At 34.6% G+C, this 12,734-nt stretch overlaps 2 protein-coding genes across 2 annotated transcripts; one reads left to right on the forward strand and one right to left on the reverse strand.

The window, feature by feature from the left end:
• The first annotated feature begins 4,125 nt into the window (after positions 1-4,125).
• Positions 4,126-4,509, forward strand: LOC137734398 (auxin-responsive protein SAUR50-like). The gene has a single exon (XM_068473673.1). It carries the CDS (start codon positions 4,126-4,128, stop codon positions 4,507-4,509), a length of 384 nt encoding a protein of 127 aa, XP_068329774.1.
• Positions 4,510-5,695: 1,186 nt separating this feature from the next.
• LOC137735246 (adenosine kinase 2-like) lies at positions 5,696-9,243 on the reverse strand. The gene is made up of 12 exons (XM_068474657.1): positions 9,066-9,243; positions 8,415-8,468; positions 8,123-8,169; positions 7,944-7,975; positions 7,731-7,832; positions 7,568-7,635; positions 7,204-7,280; positions 7,013-7,110; positions 6,843-6,913; positions 6,681-6,747; positions 6,408-6,591; positions 5,696-6,093 (listed from the first exon to the last, which is right to left on the reverse strand). The coding sequence occupies exons 1-12, from the start codon at positions 9,146-9,148 to the stop codon at positions 5,951-5,953; spliced, it is 1,026 nt and encodes a 341-aa protein (XP_068330758.1). The 5' UTR covers positions 9,149-9,243; the 3' UTR covers positions 5,696-5,950.
• Positions 9,244-12,734: the final 3,491 nt, after the last annotated feature.

Below are 12,734 nucleotides of genomic sequence, written 5' to 3' on the forward strand. Positions count from 1 at the left end.
TCTTCTTCTTTTGGTTTTGTGATTCCGTTTTCCTCTAGCTGGAATGAAATTTTGTAGAACGTGGGATCATGAACAAGGAGGAAGTTTGATCACAAAATGAGAATAGAAGATAGACGTGGGTGGGTTGCTTTCTGCTGGTGGTTCACTCCTTTTTTCTTTAAATTTTTTATTTTGTAATTCTCTTATTTATTAGGATGTATTTTTAAAACATTTAATTAATTGTTGTTTCACATATATATTTATCCATGATTTATTAACTTGTTTTATTGGGGTGTAATCATATACAAAGGGTTATAATCCTTATTTTTTTAGAATTTTGTTTGACAAAAAAAGTTTGCTTATAGATATTAGTTACTCATTTGCAAATTTATTATCCTAGTCGGAAGACTAAATAATGCATGATCACTCATTCTTAAATTTAAAATTTAAATTTGAAATCGAACAGTTACAGGAATGGTCATTTATTAAAAATTGATATCAAATCAAAGATAAGTAACAATGAATTAAATATTCATTTGTAACTGTACAAAGTTTAATGAAATAAATTTGGAGTATGGTCTAATTAATGCTGTCACGCCTCGAAAAGTGACAGTGCTAGGCTTTATTGACAACGCAACGTTATAATGCCGCCCTAAAAAGAACTAAATTAAGTCATATATACTTCACAACTTATGAACATAATGTGAGGTTTTGGATTTTCGGGTTTCAATCAACAAAATGTGATTAATTTTGAAAGGGGTACTTTTATTTTTATTTTTTTATTTTTCTTTTGGTATAGTTCACAAATGTAATTCACTCAAAAGCAAATCTGGAAACCCAAAAATAAATCTTCTCATGGGGTCCATAGCCTAATCGTATATAAAATATTAAAGTATTTTCAAATGAGATGTCAAAAAGTTCACATTAGCAATATCATGAACAAAAGACAACATATAGTGTTTTCCAACTGAAATGCTAATTCTTATGTAACATAACGAGAATTGACGGTAAATTCAACACGCGCCAAGTTTGCCCAACACTTAACATACTTGGCATGACGAAACACATCGTCGGGTAAAATACCTTAAGTTGACAAACTAAAATTTCGTCGGGCAAATGTTCACACAGAATACCCTAGAGTCGCGTTCCAGAATGGTCCTTATTAATGCAATCTGGCGTGCTCGAAATTCCCTTCTTTGGGAAGACAAATCTGCAAGTCCGGCCTTGGTGAGTCAATTAGCTGGTCTCTATCTCTCTCACTACCTTAGTGCTCAGCCTGCTCCTTTGCATCGACTTCAACAGTCTCCTTCCCATTGGTCTCCTCCTCCAGTTCATTGGATGAAGATTAATGTGGATGGTTCCTTTTGTTCGTCTACAAACTCAGGGGGAGTCCGATGTGGTATTTCGCAATGGTGCCGGTAACTATGTTGGAGGTTTCATTTGCAAGATACCTTACGTGACTAACCACACGGTGGAGGTCCTAGCTGCTCTTGAAGGTCTCGAGCTGGCTGCCCAGAAAAACTGGCAGTGTATCATCTTGGAGTCTGATGCTTTATTGGTTGTTCAAGCCATAGGCAGCTTGCACAATCTTGGGAGTCTGATGCTTTATTGGTTGTTCAAGCCATAGGCAGCTTGCACAATCTTGAGCCATGGGCTGCTTGCACAGTGGTTCGACTTCCAATGAGTTGCTAATTGATGACATTAAAACCCGTGTACGGGACTTTAATGAATCTAGAGTTTGTCATGTCTGCCGTTCTACCCATTCTGTAACACATACACTGGCCAAGTTGACCTTAGTTTTGGATGTTCTTTAACTATTGGTTTGAGGAGCCACTAGATGTACTCCGAAACATCCTCCATCATGATTGTATACTTTCTTAAGTTATTGAATAAAACGCTACTATCTCTTTTTCTTAAAAAATGAAAAAAAAACTCAGAACATAAACACATACATGCAACAAGGGAAAAGGTTAGGCAAAAAGATGCAACATCTGCAACAGGCAATGTTCTTTCATTGGTGACATTGTAACAAAGCAAAAATATATATCCAAAAGCTGACAGGCTGCCACCAATGGATAAAAAGATAATGCTTTTATAATATTTTCAAATTTTGTCCATGAACTGTCATATTTGACATTCCAACTTCTCTAAACGTAGAATCCAGAAACTCTCTCTCTCTCTCTCTCTCTCTCTCTCTCTCTCTCTCTCTCTCTCTCTCTCTCTCTCTCTCTCTCTCTCGGAATTTTTCAATGTGACCGTCACACAAGATGGTACATCACGTATCCTTATATAAATGATGAATTATGTGTGTTAAAAAGATAATAATTTTAAAATTAAAATTTTTCACCACTTGTATAAAAACACGTAATGTACCATCCGTATTCTCATTACAACTAAAAATTTCTCCCCTCTATGGGTGCATACTGCGTAGTGGAGCCAAATTGGCAAATCTCCTGTCGGCTGTTAAGTTGAATGATGTGTCATGTTCAGGGTCTCATTCTCCACGTATATATACCAACTTACGTACCCGGAAAGTTGTCTTAGTTGAATCTGTGTGCCAGATATATATACATATATATATAGAGAGAGAGAGAGAGAGAGAGAAAGAGAGTCATGGCTCACAATTGACATGTCTTCCAATTGGTCACATGCATTTATCAAGAAAACTTCAAACAAAACTTTTTTTTTTAACAAACAATATTATATACTCTAAAGGAAATATAGTATATTTAGCTTACAATGAACTAACAATAAAGTGATTCAAATTCACTTTTGGCAAGAATTAAATGTAAAACCTCTTACTTACAAGTGCAGAGAAATACTATTAGACCGTGATACTAATTAAGTGGCACTTCAAAACAAAACTTATATAGTGAAATGCAATAGAATAAAAGAAACAAGTTACTCTTGAAGTTTAACACTTGATCATTAATCTATTGGTAATACCAGATAGTTTCACGGCCGACCCGAAGGAGGTGTAATGATTGATCAATTGCGACACACTCCGAATCAAATATCCAAAAAGATATCAAAATCAAGACATATTGGCCGACACTTAAAAGATGACGAAATCATATTATGTAATTTATGTATAAAAAGTACGAGTAAATTAAAACCAAAGTCTAGAAGTAAGTTAAACTAAGAGCAAGAGAGTGCAGTGTGGGTGAACTCTTATTACAAATGCATGCAGTATTAGATTATGGATAAAAGTGCATTATAGGTAAGAATATCTTCATCCTAAGTAGGATGGATATTATACAATTAACAGGAATAAATTTCCTACATTAATTATAGCGGATGCCAAAACCGCTAGTGATTCCTCGCTTGCCATAGTATCCAGCTACTAAGTCTTGGAAGGGTGAAAAAGGTACTATGAATGGACCAAAATAAGGATTTACCAAAACTTTTGCTTTTCGTAACATAGTAACCTCTTGTTGTAATATGAAAACCAAAGCAAAATAGTATAAAAGCCATTATGCTTAAGATACGAGTAAATCGCAAATATCTTAAAGAAAGTAGCTACATGAACGGGCTGAGTGTAATAATCTACGCTTGAGTACTATAAACACATAAAATTGGCAACAAGGGCATCACATACGACCCCTAAATACAAAAGCAATTAGTATAGGTTAGCACGTACAATGGATCTAATGTGAACAAAGTGTTGCACATACATGTAAAGCTGATCCTGGTCCGAACGAGTACTAAAGACACCGGTTTAAGCCTGCATGATGAGTAGATAAAATATGTACTATCATACCATCATAATTTCATAACTCTCAACATCAACAAATAATATTTCTAAGTAAGATTGTGGCATGATGTAAAACATTCTTAAGCCATTAAAGAAACTATACATATAACATAGGTTTGAAAACAAAACCCACTTACTGATACGTCATCAGATTATAACCACATTGCCTTGCCTGGCTTCTGAAATCCTCTTCCTATGATTTCATTAACTGATGAGGAAACATGAAAATGATGGTTATGAACCTACTCTTCCTATTATAACACCAATAGCAAGTGACAGCGATCTAACTCACTAGCCCCCACCAAGTGTTTCAATTCTCTCTCAAATTGGAGAAAAATAATCTTATATATTTTTCAATTCTCTCTCAGTATCTACTAGTTACGAACATCGATATGATGCTATTCGACGCTAAGTTCCTCATCAAACAATTCTTTCGCAGATGCAGGAAACTTGGTGGTACAGTCCTAAGGCGTGCAATCCGGGGTCACATTAGCAATGCGAAGATGTGGTTCCGCCGTCATGAAGAGGACTACTGTGTACCCAAAAATGTCCAAAGAGGCCACCTTGTGGTGTATGTTGGTGAAGACTGCAAGAGATTTATCATCAAGGTTACATTACTCAGCCACCCTTTGTTCCAGCAATTGCTTGATCTCGCTGAAGAAGTTTTTCAGTTTGCAGCCAACACGAAACTCTGGATTCCTTGCAACGAATACATTTTCATCGACGTTCTTCATTGCATCAGTTATGAACTAGATCAAGGGCTTCATCACATTTGATGACGTTGCCTTTTTCTTCACAAGTTTTGTTATATGCTTGGAGCATTTAGATAAGATATGTTAGCAAGTGTGCAGCTAAATTTCTGTTGTACTCGTACATTGTGTTATTTTCAATTTCAATGCTCATAAGTCAAAGCTAATTTATGATCAAAATCGTGTCATTTTACAGGCTCCGCAAGTGTCCACTATACTATATTTCAACTGTTTAGACTATTATTGAACTTTTTTGGTATGGGACTTACGCTTGCCCAAGCAATTCAGGCTAACTAGTCCATACAATATTCTCAAAAAATTTAAGCTTTCTTCTGACTACAATGCTAGTTAAATCCACCTCATTCATAGACTTGGTACATCTTAGTTTTCCTGGGAGAACTTCCTTAACCGTGACATGCAACATCTTTCGTTTCTTTCTCATCACCTGACGAAAGAGGCAGATGTTCCATGTCACAGTTGCAGGTAAGTCCTTTTCGAGTTTTCCAAGTCATACAGTGTGCTGCCGACTATGATTTGATCGGCATGACAGAGATGCAACTTCATGGGGAAATAGGAATTAGCACAATTTTTCTCAAATTGCAAGTCCCACTCCACCATAGCTAGCCTAAACTACTCTGCGTAATGCATAGTTAGTGTTATAATTCTTCGCCAAAAGCCTTGTTAATTATAACCATCTCCTAGATGCTGTTGTAGGATCTCTTTTACATATATTCGTGATGGTGAAGCAAATTAATTAGGCTAATATTCCAACTGAAAATATACTTTTGCATGCTCCAATTTCTAGTTTTACATGGGCAGAGAGGCTCTTATAGGAGCCTAGCTAGCGATTCCCAATCCAATTATACGACACAAATCCTGCTTGAAGTTAATGACATACATATAATTCCACCACTCTTTACATTGCTTTATCCGGTTGATTACCATACTACACTACGTCTACCCGTACTTTTCAAATTTTCAGCATCAAGCAACAGTTTTAAGTAATGTCAGCATCAAGCAACAGTTTTAAGTAATGTAGTATCGCATGACACTTATCTTTTCAATGTTACAAGATGTAAAGTTTGAACAAGAAAAAAGTGACGTATCCATGTTAAGATACTAACTTTACACTCCTATATTTTCTATCATATTCCCCAAAAAGAAAATTTCTGAGGGCATCAACCAAGTTTCAAGAGAATGCAATTCAATCGAATTCGACCATGAAAGTTCAAGCTTTTTTATATTAATAATGAAAATGTCTTTTAATAAACTTGCAATCCATGTCGTCTTTATGTGACAAGGATCGCACAAAAGATAAACATAGATAGAACAAATAAACTCCTATACCAGATAAAACGGGTTCAGGAGATAAAAGCACTGCCGGCTGCCACAGTTACATCAGCAAGAAATCCAACTCTACCACGAAATGAATAGAAAGTACATGGAGCTCAACTGCCGAGAAATGACCCTAATGGAAAACGGGCTTTTCTGGGAACGTGCAGCCTGACCTTTGGATGACAACATTTGCTGCATAACAACCAGCTTTAACGCAGTTTTCAATTGGCTTCTCTTGAACCAGCTGTGACAAAAATCCCCCAACAAATGCATCTCCTGCCACGAGAAACATGATGATATTTTTTTTAGTTACAAGTTAGAACTAACGAGATTTCTTCTATTCTTCACTCGTAATCCTGATATCTCACTCAAGCATTTGACCAGTAATATAACATGAATAATTGTTTATAGCCTAGATCGATAGTTTATATGCTCAAGACTTTAGACTCCTGACTAAATGGCATTGGCAAGTATTATATCATTGCATGCTTTATATTTCCTTTTAAATAAACAACTTAAGTCTCCCCCAGAACGGCAGGAAGAAAAAGGTAAAAGAATCCAATGACATTGACGGGTGAGATATCACATACCGGCTCCATTGGTATCAACCAGCTTCTCCTTCGGTAACAATATGACAGGAAATAGTTTCACCTTCCCATCCTCAGCAACTACAACAGGATCTGCACCTTGTGTGATAACAGTAATCCTCTTGTGTGTACCCGATGCTTTGGGCAACTGGGAAATCTTTATGGCGATCTCCTCAACATTTTCAGTCTGATTGAAAAAGGCATTATAGTTAGTGACTTGTAGAGGTTAGAAGTTCTTCAGTCAAATTTGAAAGAGGAAAGACTAAGCAATGTTACCTTCCAGCCATGAACCCTTGAAAAGGTTCTTGCTTCGGTCTCATTCCCAAAAACATAGTCCATGTACCTATACAAAAAGGCAATTCAGTACTCCACATTGATCATGAAATACAAAGAGATTTTAGTTTCATTTCTTTTCCTTTTCTGGGAGGAGGGACTTACAGAAGTGCTTTCTCCTGTACATCCTTGAAGAACTCACAAATGAAAGGAGCGGAAAGATTCATCGTGAATACCTGTAGATAAAAAAGAAGGCAGCTGAAGCTACTGAATTGGATAATAAAGAGAGAATCCAACCACACTGTCGATGCTAAGAAACACTGTATGGTTGATACCTTATTGTTTGCAGCAGCATGTTCAGCAACCAGTTGAATGGACTCAGGAGACACAGTAAGGAAAAACCCAGCAATGTAGTAATATTTTGCCTTTTCAACTGTTCAAGCATGAGTTTGCATAAGGTGGACATGTGACCAAAACCAAGGAAAGGATAAAATCTGAATTAACAAGAGAGCAAGGGAAGTAATACCCAGAGCCCAATTTTCAGGTTGCTTTAAATGCTCAGTTTTGTAACAATTTGCAGCTGATAAGTTAGCAACTAGAGACCTGTACAATTATTTGTTATAAGACATTAATCCCTGCAAAGTTTTAATAAACTATAAGACTAATTCAGAAGAAAATGAAATATACAACTTTATGCAGGGGTCCTTTTGTTCCAACAATTTATGACAGATACAAGGATCCCTATGGGAGCAATGAATGAAATCAAAATGCATGATGCAGGGTATTGACAGAAGTAAAAGAAGAAATGCCTAGGAAAATTTGCTTTATAAAACTATAAATCGGCAGACGACAATTTCAAATTCATCTTCCAAAGGAGATGTAAAACTGACCTCTCACCACCAACTACACAAACAGCACATGTTCCTGTTGGAGCTTTGTCATCTTCATAATATTGCACCTGAACCCAAATGTAAATGAATATTTTTTGATCCAAAAAAATCAGAATAGCTGAGGGATAATAAGCAGGGTAGGTAAAGATGTAAAGAAACTCACATTAACACCAGCATGTTTACAATTTTTCTTCATCTCCTCACCATACTTGTCCTTGCCAATGGATCCAATGTAACTAGTTGCGCCAGGAGCTTGGAGCATCCACTATTGTAAAACAACACACAGATTGAGAAATTTTTGTCAGCATAATACAATTGAATCAGATCTTCATAAGATAAATAATGATAAAAAGTTCTGTTAAAAACATAAACAAACCTGCGCAACTTTGATTGAATTTTGAGTAGCACCTGAAAATAACACAATGAACATATAGAACACTAGTCACTGGTTTGCAAAGGACAGAAAAATTAGGCATCGTTATCAGTAAATTTTCTAGACAAGATCATAAAGCATGGGATCACCAAATAACGAAGTGAACTACTTATCAAAATTACCTCCAGCAATATACTCTACATTGTACTTGGAAGACATTTCGTCGTACCTGTTAAAAACCATCCAAAAAAGATTGAATCAGAAAATGCAATATTTCAGGGAGTCGCAAACGCCAGAAACTAATCATGACCTTATGTTTGAACTATATTCTCACAAAAATTTACAAACAAGTAACTAAGAGATCGGAAAACTCAAAACCCTCTTAAACTCTTAAAGTTACACCTTTTCTAATCCAGGTGAAGTAATTACTAATTGAAAATCAAGGAAGCAAGGATAAGAACAAAAATGGATTACATGGGCAGGTGCTTATCCTCGGCAAGAATGGCATTGTTCGGCTTGATGTCATATCTGTAAAAAAACCACTCAATTTAGTTCTCCATACGATATAATGCATAGATCGAAAAAGAGAAGGAAAAAAAAATCTACCAAAATGCAGAAACACTTAAAATACAATATTAAAATCACACAATGAAACCAAACATGAACAGGAAATGAATCTTACAACAGAAAAAGAAAAGTAAATAAACTTTCAAATGCCTAATCATAGGAAAAGAAATTAGATAATTCAATAAATTAAGCAAGTAACCGTATTTTCCTTTTCTAAATCAAAGCAGATCCAACTAAAATAGTCACATATGATTTCACCAACAAAAACTCAACCAATGCTCATCTGGGTTTCTAATATAATTCGACTAATGAACCATGGGATTGGGTTAATCCCAGAAAACAAACCAGAAACCAATAAAACCTGCAGATCTATTTACTTAATCACTTTCCCCTGTTTCTTAAATAAATCACAAAGTTTAAGTCTTTCAGATCTAAGCAGAAAGGAAATCGAAAACTAAAAACAACAGATCGTATTCATCAGTTTTCCTGCAATTTCTGAGCATCCAAACAGTGAGAAGATGGGAAAATGTAATGAAAGAAGCTGATATGGGGGCTTACTTTGTCAAGAATTCTTCGTCGACGACGGCAGAGATGTCGAGAAGTGGATTGCCCATCCCCAGGAGGATCTGCTCGTGCGCCATTGATGAAATTTCCTAGGAGTTCTGAGAGTTGTTTTCAGAGGGAGGGAGGGAGGTCGGCTAAGTACAAAGTGCGTGAGATTGCGGACGAAAGTATTTATAGCAGAGGAGTTCGCTTAATACCAGACGTGGGAATTATGGAGGTGAGATGTCACTTGTCACCAACCCTTTTCCAATTTTCTATTTTATTAATATTTCATTTTAATAATTTTTTACCACTCACCAACCCACTCACAAATTGATTATCTATATTTATATCTCTACTAATTAATAAAATCATCTTTATCTACTAAAAGATAGTGAAAAAACAATTTAGTATTTTATCACAAAAAAAAAAAAAGGCAATAATGTAATTTTACATATCCAAATTTTACTTTTTTTTATTGAAACCTCACCTACAGATGATGTTAAAATATCTCTAATATTTAAAATAAATAAATAAATAAAACTCCTACTCCCTCTCGTTCTCTCTCTCTCCCCTTCTCTCCTTCTCATTTCCTAGAAAAATGTGTGCATACACACAAATTGTGTAGGCAAATACTAGTATATATAAAGTGAGCACCCTAAAATGATATAACATTCAAAATACCATAAATTGCCCTTTAAGAATTTCATAAATTACAATTGAACCAAAAAAAGCTAAAGTATTTAACCATATTTTTATTTTGAATGAATTTAATATTTAAAATTATAGAAAAACAAAACCTCCCATATTAGTGGGTGGTTTCACATCTTTATTTCGTTTCATTTTTTCTTAAATAATTTTTTTTTTAAATATGTAAATTAATTATTTAAATAAAAAAATATAAAAAGGCCAATTGCCACACACGCGTATGCGTGTGGCAAGAGGTTAGTTTATTTTTATTTGTAGGTTCTACATTGGGATTTCATAAGTTAGTACTTCAAAAAATCGTAACTACATTTGAGGACCAATTTTGAAATTTTAGAGGTTCTATGCTAAAACTTAACTTGATCGCCTCAAAATGTCAATTGGTTGTAGGTGTTTGTATTTTTTAATTTTTGGTTTTCACATATAAGTATATAAATGTTTACAAGCAAGTACAAAATAATCGAGAGTCTTGTGTAGTGGCACCACTCCCTGCAGTAACTGACCCTGCTTCATTAAAAAAAAAAACAAATATATATATATATATATATATATATATATTTAAAGCACTATTTAAAAAAACATAAAAACTCAGTTAATATTGTGAGGGAGCAATAGGAAGGATGTTCATAACTTTCTTATAGACATCCATTCCAGAAATATGATCTAATATCTGTTTATATACTTGTAACAATGAAGATTGGAAGATTCAAACTTGAAACCTCTCCTCATAGTTAATATTGTGATCAGAAAATGTGTCAACAAAAAATTACTAAAGTTCCTATTATCCCTTTTTATAAGTCACTGAAATAAAATATTAGAAAAAAATATTTAGGCATTGAAGTAATTTCGCATAAACAAGTTTTTGCTTGTGTTTGTCACATCCCGGCCCGGGGCGGATCACAGGGAAAGAGACAAAGGGTTAGGGAGAGTGAGAGTGTGAGTGTGTGGCCCAGCACATGCCAACACCACACAAAACAACCAATAAACGTAAAAGAAGCGAACTAGGGGCAAAGTACAAGACGGTGAACTTAGTGAAAGTTTTGTGGAGGAATCATTCAGTCGAGGAAGCTACGTGGGAAACAGAAGATCGGATGAGGGATTTGTACCCTCGGTTGTTCTTTGACCACTAGGGGTTATTTGGTTGTTTTGAATTTCGGGACGAAATTCTAATAAGGTGGGTAGGTTGTGACAACCCGTCCCGAAAATATCAAAAACGTACGTGTGAAAAGACTACTTTGCCCCTAGTTCGCTTCTTTTACGTTTATTGGTTGTTTTGTGTGGTGTTGGCATGTGTTGGGCCACACACTCACACTCTCACTCTCCCTAACCCTCTGTCTCTTTCCCTGTGATCCGCCCCGGGCCGAGATGTGACAGTTTTTCTTTCCCTCATCCCACATGTAATCATAATTTTACTCCTACACTTTTATCTAGTTTCAACTAACAAAACATTATCACATCCGTTGGGAACCGAGTATTTAAAATTTCAATTCTTGATGATATACTACTCTTTCAAATGACTGATGACTAATTTATTTTAGAATTAGATGAATACCGCACACTGTATGTGTGTGTAAATATAAAAGATTTAAAAGGAAAAAAATATACGGAAGACGGGAAAAGTTGGAGAAAAATGTGAAAGAGAGCGGATAGAGAGAGAAAACATGTGAATAGGAGGTTTTTATCTATTATTTTGAGGGACGTGCTTTGATGACATATAGGTGAGGGAAGAAAGAAAAAAAAGTTTTATGCGAAATTGTTTTAATGTTCATGATTTTTCTTTTATGATAATTTCTTTCAATTATGCATGAAGAGTATAATAGAGACTAGCAAAGGCCACATATTTTATGTGTGAGAAATATAATATTATTTTTCACAAATATTGTTTTCAATAGACGGAGAAAGAGAGTAGTCATACGATGACATGGCTGTGAGGTTAAAAAAAAAAGAAAACTAATGAAAATGGTTTGAAAACTTTGAGTTTTAATGATAAGGACAAAATAAAGGGTAAAGTGAATAGTACCAGGATTGACTTTTTAGTGTAAAAATGTGGTTTTTCGTTAAATTGAACAATACCGTAGACTTTTCGTTAAAACTCCCTAAAAAAAAAGCAAAAACTTGTTTGTGTGAAATTATTTTGATGCTCACATTTTTTCAGTTTCTAATATTTTTTTTTCCAATTATGTATTAAAAGTTATAATAGTATTTTCATTGGTTTTTTGTTGACAAGTAGAGTTTTATTAATATGTACTAGCATTTACCTACACACTTTGTGTGTATGTACATATTTTTTTAGAAAATGAAGGGAGAGAGAAGAGAGAGAGAGAGATAGAGAGAACATAGGGGGAGTGGGAGGTTTTTGTTTGTTTTTTTTTTTTTTTTTTTTTAAATATTAGAGATATTTTTAACATCACCTCTAGGTGAGGTTTCAATAAAAAACAGTAAAATTTGAACCTGTGAGATTACATTATTGCCCATCATTTTTTTTTTGTGATAGAATACTAAGTTATACTAAGTTATCTTTTCACCCTCTTTTGGTTGATAAAGAGGATTTCACTAATTAATAAAGATTTTTTTTTTATCAAACAATAGATTTTGTTAGATTAGTTACTAATAAGGTTGGAACTCACGTCATCATGCAAGGACTCATCAAATTTCTACTACTATGTTAAATGACCACTTGCTATTAATATGTAGTTTAGGTATAAAGTTTTTGGTTGACATCGAAGGGTATAATAGTATTTTACTGTCTCTTACACAAAAAAAAAAAATAAAATAAAAAAAAGAGCCCTTTACATTTCTCCTGCATGTTACAAGCAAAACATGATATGAACATATAGCAAAAAGAAACAAATCGTTTTGTCAAATGTCACCTACTTTTACAGCATTTCATCTAATATCTTAATGGATAGGTTATTGAACTTCTACCTATGCATCTCGAATTCGAACTCCTTCTTTTTTAAATTATTATAATCGTTTCGA

Source organism: Pyrus communis, chromosome 5 (assembly GCF_963583255.1).
Source record: "Pyrus communis chromosome 5, drPyrComm1.1, whole genome shotgun sequence".
Lineage (NCBI taxonomy): Eukaryota > Viridiplantae > Streptophyta > Magnoliopsida > Rosales > Rosaceae > Pyrus > Pyrus communis.